Source organism: Passer domesticus, chromosome 20, assembly GCF_036417665.1.
Source record: "Passer domesticus isolate bPasDom1 chromosome 20, bPasDom1.hap1, whole genome shotgun sequence".
Taxonomy (NCBI): domain Eukaryota; kingdom Metazoa; phylum Chordata; class Aves; order Passeriformes; family Passeridae; genus Passer; species Passer domesticus.
The window spans coordinates 11,838,663-11,862,643 of NC_087493.1; the positions used below are offsets into that span (position 1 = coordinate 11,838,663).

At 56.5% G+C, this 23,981-nt stretch overlaps 2 protein-coding genes across 3 annotated transcripts in view; one reads left to right on the forward strand and one right to left on the reverse strand.

The window, feature by feature from the left end:
* Window positions 1-6,622, forward strand: part of STX8 (syntaxin 8) — a gene marked incomplete at its 5' end in the record, with an annotated part of 80,924 nt that extends 74,302 nt beyond the window's left edge. The window contains one exon of the mRNA XM_064396009.1: window positions 5,049-6,622. Within this exon, the coding sequence (XP_064252079.1) occupies window positions 5,049-5,116 (68 nt within the window). The remainder of the gene's footprint in view (window positions 1-5,048) is intronic.
* A 2,821-nt stretch (window positions 6,623-9,443) lies between these two features.
* The window catches only part of NTN1 (netrin 1), a 76,261-nt gene continuing 61,723 nt past the window's right edge, over window positions 9,444-23,981 (reverse strand). The window contains exons 5-7 of one of the 2 annotated variants that reach the window (XR_010349643.1): window positions 19,013-19,087; window positions 11,306-13,165; window positions 9,444-11,248 (exon numbers count right to left, since the gene is read on the reverse strand). Coding sequence is in view for 1 of the 2 variants with exons in the window: in XM_064395550.1 (XP_064251620.1) it covers window positions 12,837-13,165; window positions 19,013-19,087 (404 nt within the window). In the remaining variant the exon portion in view is untranslated. Of the gene's footprint in view, window positions 13,166-19,012; window positions 19,088-23,981 lie in introns of both variants that reach the window. The other variant, XM_064395550.1, reaches the window with a different exon arrangement.

Genomic DNA, 23,981 nt, shown 5'->3' on the forward strand with positions numbered 1-23,981 from the left:
TGGATTGCTTTAAAGCTCTCTGGTTCAGTCACTGTCTCTCAGAGGTACATGAGCCATTTCTCCACCATTGTCCTCTCCCAGCTACCTGCTGCTATTTAAAGGAGATACAAATTTAGCTCCCAGTGTTCCCTTTCCCACAGACTCCTCTGAAAGTTAAAACTTGTGACAGTTCAGTTCTTGCTGTGCTCCTGCCTTGCCTTCAGCTCCGAACAAACGTCTTGCCTGTCTCTGAGCTTCACTTCTGGTGGCTCAGAAGGTAAAATAATTTCAATTTCCTCATTTCCATGGGCAACCTTCCTGCCTTTGAGCTGCCCTTCCTGACTTCTGGCCCCCAGGGCAGTGCAGGAGGCTCGGGGATGGCTGAACAGACACACGGACAGCTGGGGCACCTCAGAGCCCTGGAGCTGAGCCTTCCAAAGGCAGGAGTGCCCTTGCCACGGAGCACCAGGGCTGCTGGAAGGAGAGCAGCAGCTGGGGGCTGTGAGCCCCGAGCTCGGGGTGCGGCTGGCATTTTGGGAATTGGGGATTTGGGGCAGTCGTGCTTGGAAGCAGTTCAGGGCATTGCCTGGCATGTGTCTGTAACCTGAAAAATAGATGAGCAGAGGAGCAAATAGAAGTGTAACAATAATGGATTAAGAGAAACATCTCACTTGCTGCACGTGGGGTTTGGGACCCGAACTTTGGGGTTGTCTGATTGCTGAAGTCACAAAGGTTTGGGTATAAACTCACTCCACGCTGCTCCTGGGGCTAAGCTGACCTTTGTTTCCTGGTAGGGATGGTTCCACCCTGCTGGGTTTTGGCCCCTCTCTGTGTGCCCACAGCCCCTCTGCCAGTGCCCTGAGGGATCTCCACGCCCTGACAGAGCTTCTGTTAGCACCAAACTCTGCACCCCACAGGGAATCCTATCTCCAACCTCAGGTGACCAAACCCCACAAAAATGCAATTTCTAGCGTGTGAAATAATGTTGACCGAGGAGTTAAAGTGCACAAACAAAGTCTGCACCTTTCCCTCAGATAAATGGTTTTTTCGGGTCAATCTGGCATGAACAGCTCCAAATGTGCAATAACTCACAAACCCAGAGCTTTTTCATCTTACACAGGAACGACCTGGGCTTTTCTTTCTTCCAAATAAGGAATTAATAATGCAATAGTTGTTGTTTCCAAGGAGCTCAGCTTTTTTGAGAAGTGCCTTTTCCCCCTCCTCTAGACCCAGTGAAACACATGAACATTTGGAGCCTTTAATAACTGGCGGAGCCTGGTCTTGATTTCTCTGAGAACTGCCAATGATTTTGGTGTCAGGGCTGCGAGGTACGATTGCAGTGTTGAATTTCTCCAGGCAGAGCACTTGAAAAGGAAGGTCAAAAGCAATAAGGGCCGGGTTCCTCGGGGCGCGTTCCCCCGGCCCTCTCGCCCAAGGAAACGTTTGGCTGTCACAAAACTAATAAAGAAAAACCTCCAGAGAGGTGGGTTCAGAGCTGCAGGTGTAGGAATCGGGGCTGCACTTACACACAAGCCAGCTTAATAGCGTGGGATTTCTGCTCAAGTGCTTCCTAATGCAGCACAAATTGAATAGCCGGCACGGGGAAAGCGTTGCAGGGAAAGGATTTTTATGGCTTTTGGGGGAGAAAGTGCTTGGCTCTTTTTTAGGGAACATAAAAGGACAGCAAGATGGATTTCTTGGGGTGCTTGCCATGTGAAAGTAGTGCTTTAGGTATGTGCAGAGGGTTCAGAGCCAGCCTCCGAGCTGGTTCTCTGCTGCCTCCCAAAGCAGGGCTTCAAAGGGATCTGGGCAGGGTTTCTGCCATATATCTGGCAACACGGGCTTAAAATTAACTCACTGAAACAGCAGATAAAGTTTGGGCTCTTTAAAGCTGTGATATTAAATGGAAGTCCTGGAGGAAAGCAGCCAGGCCTCTTGCTGAAGGTCCCATCCTCGCCCTGCCTCTCTGCTGCCCTATAAAACAACAATTATGTGTTTAAAGTTACTGCTCCGTGTCCCTTGTAAAAGCAAACTTATTCATAAACTTCTGGATAGACAGTTCTGTGGGAATATAACTTCCTTGGCCCGAACCAAGCTGCCTTTTCCAGATAATCTAATGCTACACAGGCTCTTTAAAGTGCGAGCATGCTATTTATTATTTTTTTATCATCTATAAAAGACACCAGTGTTGCAGCTGGGACTGACACTACACTCAAATCAGCAGGAAAGACAGGGAAAACCCCAAGGACAGCTGCTGCTCCCAGAAATATTCACTGGCAGGTGCTGGGAGAGTTCCTGTAACGGGCTGAAATCAGATTTAGCTCAGCACCACTGGCTGTGTTTGCTCTCTGCATGTCCCCAGTCCCGAGCCCACAGAGCCATCAGCTCACTCCGGGGCAGCAGTGTCAGCCTCAGGCACACGGAATTTAACCTTTCCACCTGGTACCTGCAGATGGCATCTTTATTTGGAGGAGGTTTGGTGAGGTGTGGATCAGCAGTGAGGGATCAGCAATTTGGGATCAGCAGCTGGATCAGCACTTTGGGGTCAGAGCTGGATCAGCAGTGGGATCAGCAGTGAGGGATCAGCAGTGGGGGATCAGCAGTGAGGGATCAGCAGTGAGGGATCAGCAATTTGGGATCAGCAGCTGGATCAGCAATTTGGGATCAGCAGCTGGATCAGCACTTTGGGGTCAGAGCTGGATCAGCAGCTGGAGCACTGCCCCAAGCCTTCAGCACAGGGAGCTTCAGGAGCGTGGCATTTACTGCAGCCTGCATTAATTATTTGCTCTGTGATTGCACAGAGGTTTCTGCTTCCCACCTTTCCCTGGATGCAGTTGGGATTTGTATTCCTGGCACTGTTTCCTTTAGCATGAGAATCTTCCCTTTGTTCTCTTCTGACTCCTGTTGACTTTAGGAATGGCTTTGATTCCTGAACGTCTCTTTGAGGGTTTCTTGTCAAGGGGAATATTTATATTTCATAGCATTTGAGCAAAAAAAAAGGCAAAACAGGCAGGACCTGAGCATGCAGAATTCCTGTCAGATCCTCTCCCAGCTTTTGTGGGGAAAGCATGTGAAGCAGCCACTTTCAAACCTTCAGATCCTTCCGATCTGCTGCTGTGTGGGTCAGGGGGAATGCGTGCAGCCTGTTGTGGGTGGTGGGAGAGGTGCTGGGAGATGTGCTGGGCAGGCCTGGGCTCCTGCCCGGGGTCCCTGGGCTCGGCAGCGCTGCTGCTCCCCCTCAGCTGGGCAGGGACAGCTCTTCACCTTTCTGCCTGCGGGTTTGAGTGCCTCTCTTTTTCCAGGCGTGGAAGGAGGTTTATTTCACTTTGCTGTCCCTCTCTCAGTGCCCTGTGTCCTGCAGTTCCCTCACTCAGCACTGCCCATTAGCAATCCTTAATTGGCCCCCACCTTCCCCTCTTCCTGCTGGGGAATAATTTGGGGTTTATGTGTGGTTTTTCTTGGGACTTGTCAAAGAACAATTACAGCCCATTAACTCCCCTCTGTATCATTAGTAATTCACACCTATGGAGTATTTTCCAAGCAGCTGATCTCAGTTGTCTCTTAATTGCTGGAGTCCATAAACTCTGTTACACTGAAACTGTGTGAAGGATTTGCACCCTCTAAAACTTCTCCCTCCAGTGCAAAACATAACAGAGAATGGGAATGTGGCAGCTTTATCAGATCTTACTTCTTCCCTATTTAGGCAAATTATTTGCTTCTGGCTCTGTGGAAAACTCCAGAATGTATATTAAGGTGTAAAAAATACGAGACTAAAAGGGTGAGGAAGTTGTGGCTGGTGAGCCTGGAGAGGAGAAGGCTCCAGGAGAGCTCAGAGCCTGAAGGGGCTCCAGGGGAGCTGGAGAGGGACTGGGGACCAGGGATGGGGGACAGGACACAGGGAATGGCTCCCACTGCCACAGGGCAGGGATGGATGGGATCACAGTTGGTTTCAGCTGAGCAAAAGAGAAAAAAATACTGTTGGTGGCAACTCTTATTTCCCTGGAAAAAAAATCCTGGCCCGCTGGCAGAGGAACAGTTTCTGCACAGAAAACATGACACTATTTACAAAAAGCAGTGTCTAATATCCTTTTCCAGCTTGGAAGGAGGAGTTTACTTCAACACATCCTTTTTTAATTGCCATGAGCTGGACTTGTAAATACTGGAAGTGGCTGAGTAATAGTCCTCAGTGAGCAGAGAGAGGAAGGGACAGGTTTTCCACTCCTGGAGCCCTGTGCCTTCCCTCAGCTCGGGCAGGGGGACTGCACACAGCAGAAACTGAGCACAAATAAAAGCCTCTTAATTAAAAGACCATTTAAGCCCAGGGGATGCCATGGGTGTGATGCCAGTGCCCAGCACGGGGATCCAGCTGGGTGAGGAGTTTGTTTACTGGGGGTGGTTTGGGAGGTGGATCCAGGGTGTTCTCACTAAAACATTTCTTCCTTTCCTCTAAAAATTGGGACAGAAAGGGGAGGGTTGCTGCTGAGAAATGGGGACTTAGGGAGAAGGGAGGGATCCCATTTTGTACAGTCTCGTTTGTCACTGGCCTCTGCAGGGATCAGTGGGTTTGGGGCAGGATGGGGCACACGGGCAGAGCTGGGCCAGGGCACTGGGGATTCTCTCCAGGGCTGGATCATCCCTGGTTCCCCAGGTCAGGTCCGTGCCTGAAAGCCCAGCCCTGCAGAGAGCTCTGTCTGAAAGCAGGAGTGCTTTGTGTTGGAAACAATTTCCTGCTGCAGTTTGGATTTCCTCCTCAGTAATCCTTTGCCCCAGTGGGATGGTACAGAGGGATTCCAGCAAAGCTCAGCTGGCCTGGCTGTGAATTAAACACATCCCTTGATGTTTCTGTGGCAGATGTTCAGGTAGGAAGATACCCCACAGGCACTGCTGGAAAGCTCTGATTTGTGGGGTCAGGGAGGGAAGGAACCTCTCTGCCAGCGTGGGGTTGGGGTCCAGCTCTCTGCTCAGGTACCAGTGAGGCCTGTCGGGGTGAGCAGGGGGAGGAGGAGGAGCAATTTAATCACCCATTTGTAAATGATGGAGGCAGCCTAAGCCTTGTTGTGTTCCTGCAGGGATGCTGGTGGTGATCGTGCTGCTGCTCATCGCCATCGCCGTGGTCGCGCTCTGGCCCACGGGCTAACCCCGGCCAGTCCTGCCAGAGAGCTGCTCCAGGGCAGCCCCAGGGCTCGGGGAGGCACCTCTGGGGGCAGGGGATGAGCTCCATCCAACTTTGGGAATAAACTCCACTGCTGGGAATGAGCTCCAGCCATCGCTGGGAATGAACTGCAGAGCTGGGAAGGAACTGCACCCATCGCTGGGATCAAACTCCACTGCTGGGAATGAACTGCACCCATCGCTGGGATCAAACTCCACTGCTGGGAATGAGCTCCTTCCATCGCTGGGAACAAACTCCACTGCTGGGAATGAGCTCCTTCCATCGCTGGGAACAAACTCCACTGCTGGGAATGAGCTCCAGAGCTGGGAATGGGCTCCAGCCATCGCTGGGAATAAACTCTCTACTGCTGGGAATGAACTGCAGAGCTGGGAATGAACTGCACCCATTGTTGGGAGTAAACTCCACTGCTGGGAATGAGCTCCATCCATTGTTGGGAATAAGCTCCACTGCTGGCAGTGAACTCCACTGCAGCAGACTGAGCAGCATCCACCAGACACCCGCTCTCCTTGGCTGAGCAGCTCGGTGGGGTCTGGAGGATTCAGTGGGAAAAAGGATTTCATCCCACTGTCAGGATTTCATCCCACTGACAGCATTTCATCCCACTGACAGCATTTCATCCCACTGACAGCATTTCATCCCACTCTTCCCACCTTCCCCTGGCACTCAGCAGCTGCAGCTGAGGGATGGACCCCCCTCTCCTGCTCTGGGGCACGCTGGTGCTGCTGCCCTGCCCCTCTCGCTGAGCCCAGACACCCCAGGGCTCCCAGCACCGAAATCCAGGAGCGGTTTGGAGAGCAGCAGCGTTCCCTGCTTTGGGATCCCTCCTTCAGAGGGAAAATTCTCTGTTCCAGGAATGGGGAGTGGCTGCATCTGGGTTCTCCAGGATGGGAAGTGCCAGCCCTGCAGGACCCCCGTGGGCAGCACGGAGCCAACGGTGACCGGGCAGTGCTCAGCCCTTGGGGAGGCACTGCTGGGTATTGATCCCCAGGGATGGCTGTTGCTGGGTTATTGATCCCCAGGGATGGCTATTGCTGGGTTATGGATCTCCAGGGATGGCTATTGGTGGGTTATTGATCCCCAGGGATGGCTATTTGTGGGTTATTGATCCCCAGGGATGGCTATTGGTGGGTTATGGATCTCCAGGGATGGGAATTGAACAGCAGCAGGCTCAGCCCAGCCTGTGAGAGTGGAGAGCTTTGCCCTCGTGTGCTCCCCAGGGGCTCTGCCAGCCTGGCCTCAGGAGATGCACCACAATTAACGTCCTCACTGAGCTCTGGCTCTTCCTTTGACAGCTTCTCACACCCTTCTGCAGCTGAGAGGAAGGATTACCTATTTCAAAACTAATGAAAAAGAAGTATTAAATGTTTGCTTCTGGCCAAGAGAATAATTATTTTGTTACACATGTCAGTTTGATTTCAGGATTAATAGAGCAGCAATAAATACTGATTAAAGCTGATCCATTTATATACAGTTTCTCTGCCTGGGGTTTTATTGTATCTTGTGTTGTCTGTGAATGGTTTATCCAACACTGCCATATCTAAGAGCTGGTCTGGAGAAGGAAATAAGCAATTTCTGTCAGACTGTGTGTGTATTGTGTCAGATGTGTCAGACTTGCAGGGGCTGCCCTCACCTGCCCTGGTGGTGTCTCCTGTCACAGCTCTGGCACTCGTGTCCCTCTGCCCACCCAGCACATCCCGGGCTGCTCTGGAGGTGGGAGCCAGGCTGTCCTGGTGCTGTCCCCTCAGGCTGGCACAAATCCATTCTCCTCCTGTTTCCCCAGACTGGCACGTGGGCACTGCCCCGTAGCTAAGGGTTTGGAGGCTGCAGTCCCCTCCAGTCATCTCCCTGCAGGTGCAGCTCCAAGGCTGCAGCTCGGCCCGGTGCTCCAGGCTCTGAGGATGAGCTGTGGAAAGGATGAAGAAGATGAGTTCTGCAGGAAGCAGAGGCAGGGAGCTCCTGAGTACCCGTGGGACACATGGAGTACCCAGGATCCCAGAGGGGCTGGGAGGGGAAAGACTTGAAATCCCATCCCTGGGCAGGGACCTGCCCTGGCCCAGCTTGCTCCAAGCCCCCTCCAGTCCAGCCCTGAACATTCCCAGGGATCCAGGGCTGCTCTTCACCTGCCGTGGGTGGTGCTGTGTCCTGCAGCTGTGGGAGCTGTCCCCTGATCCAGAGAGCATTTCCCTGTCCCTGTGTTCCCAGGGAGGGCACAGGAGAGAGGAGCTTGGTGAGAAAGGCCAGAGCTCCAGCTGTGCCCCCTCCAGCTTCAGCCAGGGCTCTGTGCCCATCCTCAGCACTCAGAGCTGGAGAGGCTGCAGGCTGGGGCTCCTCTGGAGTCATCTGTGTGCTCTGCTGGACAAAATCCCCAAAGCCTTTCCAAGGCAGCCCAGGCTGTGCCTGCTCAGCTTTCTTGGAGAGATGCTTCACCTTGGGGCTGTCAGAGAGGGCAGGGGCAAGCAGGGGGGGGTTAATGTGCTCTGGTTTTCAAGAGGGCACGGCAGGGGGGTCATGAGTTATTGTTGATGTCAGATTAGCACGGGAGCTCTAGGCAGGGCTGCTCCAGCTGGAAACGAGGAAAGGTTTTGGAGAGGAGTTCCAAATCCGTGCATTCCTGCAGCTCTGTGGACACTGGGAATGCTCCTGGAGCTGTTCCTCAGCAGCAGCCTCTGAACCTGGAGCAGGATTTCACTCCCAGCTCTGGAGCAGCCCCGTGGATCTCCAGTGACAGCCAGAGAGCAACGTGGGCTTTGTTCAGAGCAGACCACGGGCCTGGGCTCCTAATTAAACCTGCCAGTTCCAGAGGGAATTACAGCTTTGTTTGAATTCCCAGGACACGCAGGATGGACGTGTAACTCATCCTGGTCAGCGTTCCACAGCACTCTGTTCTGACCAGGCTTTCAAAGGCTTTTCTGACCCACTGGATCCTCCAACACATTCTTCCTGTGAGTGCCTGGGAAGGGTGGAAACAGCAGGGCTTGCTCGCTGTGCTGGCCAACAAAGGGGTTCTCAGCCTTGCCCTTTAGGTAGCATTTAACGTGCGGTGTGGGTGAGGAATTTTATTGAAAAGCAGCGGATTTGGCAGCACTCTGCTGTGTGCAGGGAAGCTTTTCTGTCTCCCTGCCCCACTAAAGAAAAGGGAAGGTTAAAATACGAGAGATGCCAGGGTTTGGCTCCGAGCAGCAGCGGCGGAGGAGCCAACCTGGAGAGGCTTCTCCAAGCAAAAATCTTCCTGGAATGTGCCCAGAGACATCCCAGCCTTCGCCTTCCCTGCCACCTCCTGCATCTCTGTCCTGGAGGACGTGCTCAGGACTTCAGCTGCTTCCAGCTGGAGTTTCATCAAAATCCCAGTGCTGGGGGCAGGTCTGGGGTGTGCCCCAGTGCCCTGGGAAATATCCCCACCTCATCCTGGAATGCTGCTGGGCATTGTCCCATTCCCTGATCCCTGGGGTGGGCTCGGTGTGTGGATGGCTCCTCTCCCTCACTGCCTGCTGGGGCCAGGCTGGGAAAACCACTCCAGCTCCAGCCCTGCGTGGGAAAAGCCTCATCCCCCTCTTTCCAGAGCCACCGTGTCACCTCTGGACAAGTGGCCACCTGCAATCTGGGAAGGCCATTTGCCCCTCGGAGCAGAGGGCTGGCACTGGGACCCATTTGTCCCTGCAATAAACACGCGACGTTTCCGGCCCCGGGATGTTTTTGGATTCATAAATCCCCAGCGCTGCTGAAGGCTCGGGTCAGCTGGGCTGACCCCCAGCACTCGGCAGCCCCTTTTGCCTGGACGTGTGTCCCTGGAATGTTTGGCTGCCTCAGTTCCCCCGGCTCTCCAGGCTGTGGGTGCCCCCAGCCCGTGCCTTCCCGCAGCGCTGGCCCCGCTGGTGCTGCTGGAGCTGACGGAGCCCTGAGCCTGCAGGAGGGGCAGGGGGGCACACGGCCCAGCTGCCCCTGGACGGGACAGAAACGGCCCCAGAGTGGGCTGGCAGCTGTCCTGACCCAGACCTTGGCTGGCCCCACCTGTCCCCAGCTCCGGGCAGGTTTTGGCTCTGTCCCCCTGCAGGGCACAGCTGAGCCCCCTGCCACCCCCCCACGGTGACCCCGCTGTCCCCGAGGCCAGTGGCCACTGCCTGGGGGTGCTGGGCAGGGACAGGGCTGGCACTGCCAGTCACCAATAGCTGTGCCACCCTGGGGCCACTGACAGACCCAGGGGCTGGAGGGGACACCGTCATTCCCTTGCCCAGGTCCTTGTCCCACAGGTTCAATGAGCAATGGGCTGGGAAAAAACAGAAATTCCTGGAGATTTTTACAGTTTACAAGAGTTTATTCAACTGGTTTCTGACTTTAGTTCTACCGAGGGGGTGCTGAACAGTTACAAGCTCCTTCGGGTCAATTACAGCCAATCTAACGAACAAACAAACAAAAGGGGAAAAAAAAGGGGGAAAAAAAAGAAACAACTCAGAAAAACAATAAGAAAATCCACAACTTTTTCACGTGTCATTAAATATATTCATATATAATAACCATAATATATTAGTATGCATTGTAAAGAAACATCGCCCAAAGCAGTCTGCCATGGTCATAACTAAACAACATTTACAGTTCAAGATATTAACAGAAATAACAAAAAAAAAAAAAAAAAAAAAAATCAACAAAATAACCCCAAAACGAACACAGGTTTGTGAGGGGTGAGGCGGGGGCGGGAGGGGCACGGACAGGACGGACGAACAGAAACGAGACCAAGCGACTTGTGTCGGGTGCTACGGTCGCTGATGATTGTTTTGGCATTTCAGCTGCTCTCCAAAGCCTCCCTGAAGGCACCACGGCCCCTTCCCGGCCTCGCCGCTGTCCTGGGGGTGCCACTGCTGTCCCCGTGGTGGCCCTGGCTGGGTCCCTGCTGGCCCCAGGGACATCCTGTCCCTCTGGGGGCCAGCAGAGGTGCCCTCCCGGAGGTGTCCTGGCGCAGGGCTGCTGCAGGAAGGGCTGCAGTGCCCTGGCTGCAGAGCTGCTCCAGGTGCAGCAGCAGCTCCTGCAGGTCGGGCTGCTGGCAGCGCAGGGGCACCGAGGATGGAGTCAGGGCTTGGGCTGCCCGGGAAGCACAGAACTCCATCGGGGACAGAGGGACAGGTGTGGGGGACACCCCCTGTGCCAGGACCCTGCCTGCTGTGCCAGGACCCTGCCTGCTGTGCCAGCTCATTCCCTTCTGAACCCCCTGGGTTGTGGCAGTACCTGGGGGGGTCTGGCCGTGGGGTCAGGGGTGGGGGTCTTCTGCAGCCTCCAGGAGCAGTGGGAGCAGGGAAGGGGCTGGAGGGTGTCCCTGGGGGTTTGGGGTGTCCAGGCTGGGCTTGGCAAGGGTGGAAGCTGGGAGTGAGCCTTGGGTGCCCAGGTGTGCTCTGGGCAGTTCCCGAGTCCCCAGCTGCCCTGGCCTTTCCTGCTGCTCTCCACGTGGAGAGCTGGCTTTGGGTTGGATTCTGTTACCTAAATGGTGGCTGCAGGAGAGCACCCAAGCCCTGTTTTAGGGCTTTAAGCCTCCATTTAGACACTTGAGGTCAGATTTTATCCCTCAGAACCTGGTGGCTTCACTTCCCTTGGCTGCAAAACCCTCAGCTCTCCTTGAGCTCCGAGATAAGGAAAACCAAATCCAGTTTGGAAAGGGGAGAACACACAGACCTGGTGGGGGGAGTTGCTTGATGTCCAGGGTGGGATTTTTCTCTGAATACCCAGATTAATTTTGGAGCCTTGTGGTGGCAGGGGAGGCTGAGCAGAGCTGGGTCCCTGCGGGTGGTGTCTCCAGCAGCCCTGGGAGCCTCCTCTGTGCACCTATTTACATGGCTGCCCTGCTTTATGGTGGTTTATGTCATTATATAAATATTGTCCATTGCTATAAAACAAGGCAAAACCACTGGAAAATGTCATAAAAGAGATGTTTCCAAGTTTCCTAAAAGGAAAAATAGCAGGGAGGTTTTGCTTTTCATAGCGACTAATGTTTGCTTCTCCTCCAGGTAGCGTCCTGCCCTCCCTGCCTTCCTGCCCAGGAATTCCTGCTCTCCCTGGAGGAGCTGGGATTGAAATCCCCATTCCCCGGGGCTGCTGTGGCAGGGGAGCAGCCTGGCATGGAGAAAACAGCCTGGCATGGAGAAAACAGCCTGGCACGGGGGGAGCAGCCTGGCACGGGGGGAGCAGCTCCAGAGCCAGTCCTGCCCACAGGGTGCTCCTGTCTGAGGTGAGGCAGCCTCCACTGCGCTCAGTGCATTAATGACTGGAAATTGGGAATTGTAAATTGGCTGGTTGCCCCCCAGCAGAGGGAGGAGAGCTGCAGGTGGGTCACACCTTCCCCTTCCCTGTGTGGGCTGTGGCCCAGCCAGGCCCCAGAGCTCTGCACTGGCCCGTGGGGACAGCCCCTGGCACCCTCTGCTCCCACTTTGTCTCCAAGACTTTCACAGGGATGTCAGGGGCTGCAGCTCCAGAGGGAGCGAGGGCAGAGCTGCTGTGGGTTTGGGAGAGCTGCCTGAGTCTGGGGGTGGGACCATGACCAGCCAGCACCCTGGTGGCACCTGCAGGGATCTTCTGCCATCTGAGGGTTCCTGGTGTGCTGACAGCAGCAGAGGGGAAGAGCCCATGGAGGAGGTTCAGGGCTGGCCACAGTGGAGATTCAGGGACTGAGACTGGCATGATCTTCTGGGGCACTTTGTGGGAACTGGATGCCAACTCATTTTTTGTCAGGTCTGGGTGTTTCCTTGGGGATCCTGGTTACTGACTCCTTGGAAATGGGTGCTGGAGGGGGACAGGGCACCCTGTGGGCTCACACGCCTTCAGTGTGGTGGGGGCAGCATCCTCAGGGCCAGGGGCTGGGCACGGAGCCATTCCCAGAGTGATGCACAGCAGGAAGTCACCCACCAACATTGTCCCCTCTTGGCTGTGCCTGAAGTGGCCCCAGAGCATCATCGCAGCTGCAGACCTCGGCCGCCGCAGGCAGCACCAGGGGTGGCCATGGCTCTTGGACACCAAAGCCCTCCAGGACCCCGTCTGCCCATCCTCGGGTCTGGCCTCAGCAAAAGTCTCGGTTTAGTTTCCTCTACAAGAACTGTCTCGGTCAGCCTAAGTTGCAAACACGTGTTTTGGGGATGGGGGGTTAATTTCCAGCGGTGCTGTTGATTAGTTTCTTACGGGGTGGATGTGCCCATGCCGTGCTTTGGAGGCAGCAGATGTTGGCAGCTGGAAGGCAGTTTGGTGTCTCTGAGTTCTTCAGCAACGGGGCAGGAGGGAGCTGGGGGGACCCAGGTGCTGCAGGCCTGCACCCCACTCGTGGATTCTGTCCGTGTGTGGATTGGGTTTTGTTGGGTTTTCTTGGATCCTGTTGGGTGTTGTTGGGTTCTGTTGGGTCCTGTTGGGTTCTATTGGGTTTTCTCAGACCCTATTGGGTGTTGTTGGGTTCTGTTGGGTTTTGTTGGGTTCTCTTGGGTCCCATTGGGTTCTGTTGGGTTTGGTTGGGTTCTGTTGGGTTTTGTTTGGTCCTGTTGGGTCCTGTTGGGTCCCGTTGGGTTTTGTCTTCCCTGGAAGAGGAGGTGCAAGCCCAGCACCCCCAGCCGTGGTCGCTGCCCCCCTGTCCCCCCAGCCCGCCCTGGCAGCCGGTCCCTGCCCGCCCCAGCTCTACACAAAGCAGCATGCACAGTCAGTCTCTCCCTCTCCTCCTCCTTTAGGCTTTCTTACACTTCCCCTTCTTCTCCCGCTGCTGGAACTTCCGCAGCCGCCGGGCCCACGTGTCCCGCCACTGGATCACCAGGCTGCTTTTGTCCGCAATGATGCCGCTCTGGTCGGGAGAGTCCTCGTTGTTGCCCAGCAGCAGATACTTCTTCATGGGCTTGATTTTGGGGCACTTGCAGGCTATGTCCTTGGAGTGGATCCACAGGGTCTGGTCCCCGCGCCGGATGCGGTTGCTGCCCTGTTTGTAGACAGAGATGATGTTCACCGTGAACTTCCACCAGTCCGCGTTCTTTTCTGCCTTCAGGACGTGGATCTGGACAGCTGGAGAGAAACAACACACAGGCAAGAGAGGAGAAGGTGTTACTGTGTGGGCTGGTGAGGAGAAAATGCGCTTCAAGCCTTACCTAATGGGCTGTGTGAGGAGGAGGGGCCTTGCAGCAGCCAGGGGCTGTGGATGCCCCAAAATGCTGTGCCCAGGCCACCCCCAAGAACAGGAGCAGCTGAACAAGAACAGGAGCAGCCAGTGCTGCATCTGAGGGTTCAGCAGAGCTTCCAAGAGCACCACAGGCTTGGGAGATGCTCTGCAGCTCTGCGCCTGGCAGAGTCACTGAAACACCTCTGCAAGCACGGGTGGCAGCACGGGGCTCCAAGGAGATGTCCTGGCACAGCACTGCGAGACCTCCAGCTCCCACAGCCAGGGGAGGTGGGAGGACAGCCCTGACCCCTGCACAAGGTGCTGGTGATGATGAAGATGGTGATGATGATGATGTTTTCCCAGCCCATGGCTGATGCTGTGTAACCTCCCCTGTAGCCATGGACTGAGGAAACCTCAGCCCTTGCTCTTTGCTGGCACAGGGCTGAAAACCAGCTGCCAGGAAATCCCTTCCCCTGGCAGGGCCTGCCCAGCCCTCCGGGGTTTGTTTGCCAGCTGTGGGTGAGGAATGCCCACAGCAGGGACACAGGCAAGTCCCAGTGAGGATGGGACAGCAGGCAGGGGCCAGGCCTGGTGCAGCACAACCACAAAGAGCTTTTTTAGTGAATCATTGAGCTTTTCCCTTTTCCCCACGGTTCCCTCCATGCCCTGGCAGCTACAAACCCCTGCCCCTTCATCTGCCTGCCTGGCTGAGCCCCAGAGGGGCCAACGCTGTTTGTATAAATTACAGAGGGAGAAGAAACCCCCAAAAACCCCAGGGGAAACTCTGCCACTTGCCTTGTAACAGTCCAGTTTTCCCCCTGCATGGAGGAGCATCCCCCTGTCTCTAAAACCAAGTGATTCCAGGCTCTGGGAGGAAGCAGAGCTCTGCAGCCCAGCACAGCTTTTTAACACGTTGCAAAATATATGGGGTATTTTTTTTCAGAGCGTGTCATGGAGGCCAGATGCTTTCATTAAAAAAAAAAAAGGAAAAAGGGAAAAAAAAAGAAAAAAAACAACCCTAAGCTCTGACCATGTATTTCCCTGTCTGGTGTGAAGGTAACAAAATGTGAAGAGTAGCCAATTTTTATTTTTTGGAAACAAATCTTTCCAAAAAAGCTTAAACCTTTGACCTGCCTGGGTCCACACTGACAAAATGGAGAAAATGAATGAAAAGGAACTGGAGAGAGGTGGTTACAGGAAACTCTGCTCTAAAACACACAGTCTGTATTTTTTTTTATGTCAAGGCCCCTGTCTCTTATTTTTTCCCTTTTTATTAATGAAGTGGAAGGAGTGAAAGCTCTGAGGAAGGCTTGGCTGGCGCAGCCACGGCTGCCTGCCCTGACAGCCGGATTTCTGCCACAGCTTCACATCCAGGACGCTCAGCTCCTCCCAGGCCGGGTCTGGAGCCCAGCTCAGTGGTGTCTCAGTGCTGAGGCGGGACCAGCACCTCCCAGGGGACACAGGACATGCAGAGGGGCAGAAATGGGCCAGGATGAATTTTTGGAAGCGCCTAAGATGGATTTCAAGACTCCCTTCCCATGAAGGAGGTTTCAGTCCTTCCTGATTTGGGGCTCTGTGCCCCCCCAGTCCAAAGCTGGCTCTGGGGCTTGGTGCTGCCCCTCAGCTGCCCTCTCCTGGGAAAAGCTCGGCTTTGTGCTGAGCTGCTCCCCCCTGGCTGATGTTCCCACTGAACCCAGGCCTGTCCCCACGGAAAAACATCCCTGGAAAAACATCCCTGGCAAAACCAGCAGAGGGAAGGTGACAGGGGATGGTGGCTCCTCCTGGGGACGCTGCTCCCCTTGCTGTGGTCCCCTGGGAGCAGGAGAACAACATCAAAGGAGCTGCAGCTTCCACTGCTCCAGCTGGGGCTGCTGAGCCTGGTTCCAGCAGAGGGGATCCAGCCCAGCTCCTGCCCCCCCGTGCCCTGTGCCTGCTCCTCCCTGGCCTTTGCAAGCTCTGGGCAGCGAGCCCTGGGGGGATTCTGGGGCTCCTGCACCCCGGCACTCCCAGAGACGCAGAGATTTTTCTCCAGGTTCAATCCCCTGCAGCCTGCTCTGCCCCCCAGGCTGCTCTCAGGCCTGGGGAGCAGGGGGACAGTGGGGGACAGTGGGGGACAGTGGGGCACAGCTGGGTCCTGGTGAGGGCAGGGGCTCCCCAGGAACCACATCCCACCTGACACTGACACTCCTGAACCGCAGTTCCCACCTGGGTGGTGCCTCCCAGCCCTCACCACCTTTTGGTGCTTTGCCAGAAGAAGGTGACAGGGTGGTCCCCGGGCTGGGCGAGGGGAGGGAGGGTCCCTGGTCCCCTCCTGCATCCCCAGAGCTCAGGGATGCTCCTGGCTCCTCGAGGCCTGGCTGGGAGCCTCCAGCCACAAGAAAGCCCCAAAGGCTGGAAGCTGGAGATGAAAGGCCAGGGCTGGATGGTTTGATGTTAATAAAAACAAAACCCAGCCCAAAGCCTCAAAACAACGTCTGAGGGCAGCTGCTGAAGGCTGAAAGCAAAGCAGTGCTTGCAGCATTCAGAGATCCTGAGTCAGAGCCCCAAACCCCTGAGGCTGCCATGAAAACAGGGAGGCTGGGGAAAACCTACTTATTTAATGACTTTTTAAATGTACATTTGGGGTTTGTGATAAACCTCCTGCGTTCAAGGCTCCCCCTGCTAAGGCTGACTCAGGGCTGGGCTGCAGGGCCAAATCTGTGCTCCTGTGCTGGAATCCTGGAACATCCCACCACGCCATGCACAGACCTTTGTGGGAGCTGGCAGTTTGGGACCATGGTTGTGCTGGCCCCTGAAAGGTCCCAGGGAGTGGCAGTGGGAACAGAGGAGGGGATTTAATATGGAAGGGCGTGCTGGGGACAGCGGTGGCAGCCCCAGATGTGCCAGTCCAAGGCAGGTTCTCCAAAGGCTTGGCTCCCCTCTCACTGCACAAGTGGAGTGGAGTCCATGTGGATTTTATTCCAACCAGCAGCCAAAGGTGACCCCGACACCATCTGGGTTTGGGAATGTAAAGGGCTGGCTCCTCGCTGGAGCAAAGTGTTAAAATGTGATTTTCCCCCCCCCACCTTTTTTTCAGTTTTTAATTTATTTGGCGGCGGCTTTGCCTCGCTCTGGTTGCCAATTTCCTACTGGTTTAATATTGGAGATTTATGATCCCTAATCCCTGGGTGTGCCCTGGTGCTGGGGGACCCTCGCTGCCCCGGCCCTGTCCCTCAGCACGTGGCTGCAGCAGGGACTGCTCAGCTCCAGGAATGGGAATTTTCACTTTCCAAGCACTGCAAGGGGCTCTGAGTGCCGGGCTTGGTGCTTCCTCCCGCCCTGGGTTTTTTGGGGATTTGGGTTGTTCTCCCCCTCCCTCCCTCTTTTCAAGCTGCCTTTTGAAAACACGTTTTGCTTTTTTCCAGCAGCCCCTGCCAAGCTCCTCTCGACAAAGGGGGTGACTAAGAGAAGGCTCCGCTGAAGGAAGGATTTTTTTACTTTTTTTTTCCAAGAAAGGGCAAAGCGAGCAGATGATCTCACCTTTGGGATGAGGATTCTGTTCCTCAGCCCCATTCCCTGCCCAGAGCTGGGATGGGGATGCAGGGCCAGCAGGGGACCACAGTGCTGGTGCAAACCCTTCCAGCATCATCCGTGCAGGACCAGCCCTGCCGCAGCACAGGCAGCTCAGCAGCAGGGGCTACGTGGAGATTTAAAAGCTCCAGGATTCCCTCACCACAGTCACACCCCACAGAGAGCAGGAACATCCCCAAAATCGGGCAGAAGATGGGGCACCCGGGGGAGCACAGGGTGTTCACATCTCACCTGGACCAGCATCACCCGCTCTCATCAGATAACCCCTCTCCTCCTGGGGGTCTCCACCCTCGGTGGGTTCAGCCAGAACCCCTTCTGCTCCCCCTTGTCATTTAAGTGCCCCCACGGCAGCAAACCCCTCCTCTCTCCCTGCTCTTCTGGGAGCTGAGCGGCCCTGCGCTCCCCCACGCAGCCAAAAAACCCCAGAAAAAGCTTTTCTGCCTCTGCTCCTGCCTCCCCCTCCCCGAATCTCCCGGCCTGCCCTCCCCGCCTCCTGTCGCACTCCAAATATTTGCACCCAAACCCATCCCGCGGGAGAAAAAGCCCAAATTAAAATAAAAAGGAAAAAAAACCCCACCACAAACCCGACAAAAACAAACAGACACGATAAATAAATAAGGGAAAATACCGCCTTTGAAAGGCTGAATGAAGCGGGGAGCTAAAAAGCCCCATTGAGGAGCGGGCGGATGATAGCTCCCGATTGAGCCCAAGGAGAAGGAACTCTGCTCAAGCTAATTAGGGCCTTTTAGGACATTCAGCCCGGCGATGCCAGCAGAACGGTGAGGAAAAGAGCCTCCTAATTGGCTTCCTGCTGGGGTGTCAGTCCCAAAGTCTTTATTATCCCTCCCTGCACCTTTTCAACCCTTTCTTCCCTCCCCGGCCCTGGGGAAAGCCTGGGCTGCCCCGGCATGGCTCACCCCGCTGCCTCTCCACCACGGTTTGTCCTCAAAAAAGCAAATTGCCGTGGCTGGGGGCTGGCTGGGGCCCTGGGGCTGTGGGGGACCCTTCCGTGGCCAGCAGGGTCGGGTGGGAGCACCCCAGTCCCCGCAGCTGGCAGCCCCAGCACACGGCTCTGGCTGGCTCCTGAAGCTGCAGGAGTGATGCTGAGCCAGAGAAGAGGAGGGAAAAGCTCATCCCAGCTCCCCTAATCCCTGCTCCTCGTCCCCATCCATTGGGATCTCCTGCCTGAGAGTCCTCTTAGCCACCCGCAGCTCCCCGGGGTCTGCTGCAGCCCACAGGGCAGCCCCAAACAGAGCCAGGTGTGAGTGTCACCCAAAATTCCAACAGAACCGAGGGTGTCACCCAAAATTCCTACAGGTCCGGGTGTGAGTGTCACCCAAAATTCCAACAGGTCCGGGTGTGAGTGTCACCCAGACCTCCAATAGATCTGGGTGTGTCACCCAAAATTCCAACAGATCCGGGTGTGTGTCAACCAAAATTTGAAAAAAACTGGGTGTGAGTGTCACCAAAACCTCCAACAGAAGCGGATGTGAGTGTCACCCAAACCTCCAACAGAACAGGGTGTGAGTGTCACCCAAACCTCCATCACCCAAACCTCCATCACCCAAACCTCCATCACCCAAACCTCCATCACCCAAACCTCCATCACCAAAACCTCCAACAGAAGCGGATGTGAGTGTCACCCAAACCTCCAACAGAACAGGGTGTGAGTGTCACCCAAACCTCCATCACCCAAACCTCCATCACCCAAACCTCCATCACCCAAACCTCCAACAGAAGCGGGTGTGGGTGTCACCCAAACCTCCATCACCCAAACCTCCATCACCCAAACCTCCCACAGAAGCGGGTGTGAGCTGTCCCAGGGCTGCAGCACCCTCTGAAGTCTCCTGGGAATTATGGGGGATTGGACGCAGGTGACAGGGAACTGCTTGCTGCTCATCCCCACAGCAAAAAAATATTTGAAATATTTTAAAATATTCAAAAGCCGCGGCATGTAACAGCACAGCGAGAGGGGACATGGTGTCACCATAACCCCGAAGCCGCTGGGAAACACTTGGAAAACAGGAGTGTCCTGCAGACGCTGGGACAGCCCCAAAGCAGGGTCGGGGGCTGCTCACCCAGGTGACACAGCTGCCTGTGCACGCCTGGCAGAGCCATTGGCACAGCTCTGCCCAGGGCAGCCCGGCTGTGCCCGGGTGGCCCTGGCCGCAGGGGACACTCACCGTAGTCCTTCTTACAGTACTTCTTCATGTTGATCTTCAGCTTCCCCTTGGAGGCTTTGCAGTACGAGTCACAATCTGCGCGGAGAGAGGGGGAGGGCACGAAAACATTAACAAAACAAATTAGCGTTCCGATGAAGGCAGGCTGGGGGAAGGGGCCGGCCCCGAGCCGTGGATAAGCAGCGTGCCTGTGATATCCATCTGGCAGCCCCGGCCGGCCATTGAGGAGCCCTTCCTTTCTAAAGAAAGCTGCTCACAAAGGGGCCCGGCCTCCCCCGCCTCCCCGGCCCGGCTTCCCCGTCTTCCTGGGAGACCCCGGGGCCTCCCTTATTGTGCCACCCAGAGCTTTTGAGAGGCACACAGACTGCCTGTTCCCGGTGCGAGGGGAGCCGGCCCGGAGCCCACAGAGGCCCCATTGTCACCCCTACCCCGGGCCGGTGTCAGCCCTTGGCATTCAGCGCCGGGAGGTGCGGGCCGGGGTCAGCCCGCCACAATGCGGGTCACTGAGGAAATTAGCAGCCCATGAAGCATTAGCAAAGCCTTTTGGTGTCCACTCTGCTGAAGTGTGCAAATAAAATACCCCAGCAGGAACATTTCATTTCTAACGGGCCCCCACTGCTGGGACACTCGCGGGCGGCCGGCGGGAGCCTGGCACGGCCCCCTGGCACTGCCACGGCTGCTGGCCACGGGCCACGGGCCACTGGCACGGCCCTGGAGGCTGCAGGGACACCCAGCCCTGCCCCGGGAGCGGCAGCAGGTGGGCAGTGCCCGCTGGGCACGAGCCCACCATGGCTCCTGGTGGCAGAGGGGCTGGGCCATGCCAGCTGCCAGGAGCGGGCTGGGGTCTGCCCGTGCACATCCACGGCCCCTCAGCTCCCACAGAGCGCCCTGAGCCAGGGAGAAAGGACGGGGCTGCAGCAGGAGGCCTTGGCACAGCCACAGCCCTTGGAGGCCTCCGTCTCTCCCAGCACTGTCCATCCCCAGCCTCTGCTGGGTGCCCAGCCGGGCCCCAGGGGCTGTGGGGAAGGTGCCATGCTGCTGGTTGTTTCCCCACAGAAACATCCCTGACCCAGCTGAGCTCCCCATCCCTGCACCTCTGCCACGGTAATTCCATTCTGCCTGAGACCCGCTGGGAATGCACCCGGGGCTGTTTGGCAGCCGGGGGGCTGTGGGTGGTGGGACAGCACCCATGCCCACAGCACCCACAGGTGCTCAGGACACCCGTCCGGGCAGGGCTGATGCTGCTTTGCTGCACACAGCCCTGCCCTGGCGCTGTCCTCGCTCCCCAGCCCAGGGGCTGTGCCACAGCCCCGCCTGGTTTGAACTGGGCCTGGCAGAGGCAGCTGGTGTAAACCACTGGGAACCCCCAGATGCCAGAGCTGCTTTCCTGGGTGGGGGAATCTGCTCGGGTTCATTTCCTTTGCCTCCCTCGTGGAGGGCTCCTGGGTGACGTGGGGATCCTCGGGGGCCTCTTTGGGAGGGCAGATGGGGTTTCTGTGAATTGAGAACTGAGCTCTGTGGGTGGGTGGTGCTGCGAGGCCACCCTGCCCTCGGGACAGCGCGCTGAGGGGACGCTGCGGGGAGTGCCAGCCCTGCCAGGGCAGAGCCTGCTCTCCTCAGTGACTCTGCAGCAGTCCGGGCTCTGGGGAACTGTGCTGAGCTGCTGCTTCTCGCTGGGGAAGGGACGGGAGGAGAAGGTGGATGTGCAGCTCAGTGACAGAGGGTGCACAGGAGGCACGGTGATGTGACTCTTGCAAAACGTGTCCCCAAAGGTTTGTGTGACAAACCTCAGGCGTTCGGATGGCCGGGGCCGGGAGAGATCGGGCGGCGCTGGAGCCGCCGGCCCGCACAGGAGCAGGTGGCGGGCGGCTGCTTCGTGTCGCTCGCAGCTCGGTAAAACGTGTCAGCACAGCCTTCAGCAGCTTTGCAGCTCAGCCCATCCCCTTGATAGAGCTAAGTCTCTGGCTGGGCAGAGACTTTTCACAGCTAAACACCTTCTTTGTTTTGCTTAATTTCTTTTTTCTTTCCTTTTTTTTTCCTTTTTTTTTTTTAAGTTGAATTTTTTTTCTGTTTAAACATCTTTGTCTGGGGCTGCTGTGGGGAGGCTGGGAGCTGCGGGGTGCTGAGTGCTCATCCCGTGATTTGTTCAGGGATCTGCCCGGAGTGCTGCTGCAGCCGGGGCTGGGCAGGACGGAGGTGCTGGCAGCAGGGCTGGTGCTGAGTGTTGCTGCAGGGAAGACCCTGCAGCAGGCGCCTCTTGCTGCACTCTCAGCTCCAAGATCAGCTTTGAGCCGCTGCGAAAGCCACATGTCGGGAACGGAAATTAAAGGCCCCTTGATTCTGACATGATAGAGCGATTAAAGCCACATTTCTTGGCCTGGGTACCTAACTGGAAATGCAGATATAAGGCTTAGATCCCCAAGGGGATTCAGATTTCTAATCCGAATTTATGCAGCTAAATTCCTATTGATTTCCCCCAGGTAGGGCCCTAAATGCCTTTGTGGGCTGTGATCCAAAGTGGAGGTGTTGTGGCTTAGGAGGGAGCTCCGGCCCTGACAGCCTGACCCCAGCACTGGGGTGAGGGGCACTGTCCTGCCCTCCCTGCCATGGCACTGTCCTGCCCTCCCTGCAGGGGCACTGCCCTCCCTGCCAGGGCACTGTCCTGCCCTCCCTGCAGGGCATTGTCCTGCCCTCTCTGCCATGGCATTGTCCCTCCCTGCCATGGGCACTGCCCTGCCCTCTCTGCCATGGCACTGCCCTGCCCTCCCTGCCAGGGCACTGTCCTGCCCTCCCTCCAAATCTGAGCTAACTTCTCCAGAGGCAGCCCTGGACCTGCCACTGCTGCATCCTGGCTCTCCTGCAGCCCTGCAGCGAGAGGCTCTGTCCCCTCCTGAGGGATGGGGGTTGCATTTCAGTGCTGTAGAGCCCCACCAGTGCCCAAGGGGAGGAAGGTGCAGTTTTGCCTATTCTTTGAAGCTGGACCTGAGCGATTCCTCCCTTCAGCAGGAGTTGGGGAATGCCAGCTCTCAGCTGTGTCTGTCCTGGACCCCCCTGCTCCCAACCACAGCCTGGGCTGGCTCCCCGAGCCCCTCCAACAACCACAGAACTCTCCAGGTGCCCCAAGAACTGCTGCAGTCCTGAGGGATGTGCAGGACAGCGTTACAGCTGCTCCATGGCTCTGCAGAGCTTCCTGCTGCCCCATCCCCACAGGACTGAGAGCTCCTCCAGCCTCTCCAGACTCTGCAAAGAAATTTCCAGCCCCTTCTACAGGCAGCACATCCTCAGCCTGAGGCTGGGGCCTGGAGGAAAAGCTCGTGGAGCAAAAGGGGGGTGCAAAAGGGGGGTGCCTTGGGGAGGGCAGGGGCAGCAACGTTGTGTGTCTGCTCTGGGGCTGGGTGTGGGCTCAGAATGTTCCCCTGGGCAGGAAAACCTTTCTGTGAGCTACCCAGAGCAGCCCAAGGCAGCTGAGAGCCACATTCCCAAGGGACAGGGGATGAAATGCAATCCAGCCTGGGGCAGGAGAGGGTGGCCCTGCAGCAGTCGTGGCAGGGATGCCTTTGGCTCTCAGGCCTCTGGAGATTTCCCCAGGTGTCCATGAACTGCTGCTTCCCACAGCACTGAGGCTGCCCCTTGCTTCCATCCCAAAGAATCATTTTACCACGTCCCCCATCAGTCCAGGGAATGACTGCTAGAGTCATTCAGAGAGCTCCAGCCCTGCTCTGCTGGCTCTGTGCTGAGCACACGTCCTGGGGAAGGAGGCGGTGCTCTGCAGGGGCCCTCTGCCTTCCCAGGGAGCAGGGATGGGCTCATCCCTGTGGGACAAGCGCAGGGACTGCAGCCTCTGGCTCACAGTGACTGACAGGGATCACTGCTGTAATTCAATTTGTGCAGGACTCCACTGGGAGTCTGCCTCGGAGCTGGCTGCTTTAATGTAAAGAAGCTTCAATAAAATAGCAAAGCTAAGGCAGAGAATCCTTCCCAGGTTATTCATTCCAGCAGTGGCATCGCTTGTCCTGTGCTTTGCTGCATCCTTGTCTGGCCACTGAGTGGACAGGGGTCTGTTATCACTGCACTGGCTCTGTTATCACTGCACTGGCTCTCTTATCACTAACTGGCTCTGTTATCACTGCACTGGCTCTGTTATCACTAACTGGCTCTGTTATCACTAATTGGCTCTGTTATCACTAATTGGCTCTTCTCCTCTCACCTGGCTGTGACCCAGCTGTCCTGCACGATGCCCTTTGCAATTATCCTGTGCAAATGAGTGCCCGTCACCCCCGGGCAGCTGCAGGACAGCCGGTGTCCCCTGCAGGGTGGCCTTGGCTGCTCCTCCAGCACGGCCAGGGGCTGGAGCAGGGAGCCACGTCCCTTGCAGGCCTTGGACCTGGGTCAGCTGGGGCTGGGCTGCTCCAGCTGTGCCTGCTGTGTTACCCAGGGGATGTGCCCCAGCTCTGAAGCAGCCTCAGCCTGTGGGCAGGGATTGCAGGGCCCTGATCTGCCCCCAGAGGGTCTGTGCCAGCCTCGGTGCCCAGCAAGCCTCGGGCACTGGGTGGTGTTTAACCAGGTGACCTGGTCTGTCCTTGTCACCTCCCAGCTGGGAGCAGCAGTCCCCAGGAGCTGGCAGGGGTTTGTCCTGCCAGCTGAGGGGGGTCTGTGCCCAGTCTGCCAAGGCAGAGGCACCTGCTGAGCATCAGAGCATCTTCTGCTCTCCCTCAGAGCATCTCCCTGCCCTTGGCACCAGCACAGGGCACCGAGGCCAGCCCTGCCCTGTGCTGGGCACAGCCCCAGGGCACTGAGCCGTGCCACTGCCCGGCGGGGCAGGGAAAGCAGGAGGAGTAATTTCCACTCTTATTCATTTGTTTCTTTTACTGCTTTGCAGACCCAAACATTCCCTTGGGACTCCGCTGCTGCCTGGCAATGGATACACAAACTCTTTCCTGCGGGATGCCACCTCGGGAGCCCCTGGCAGGAG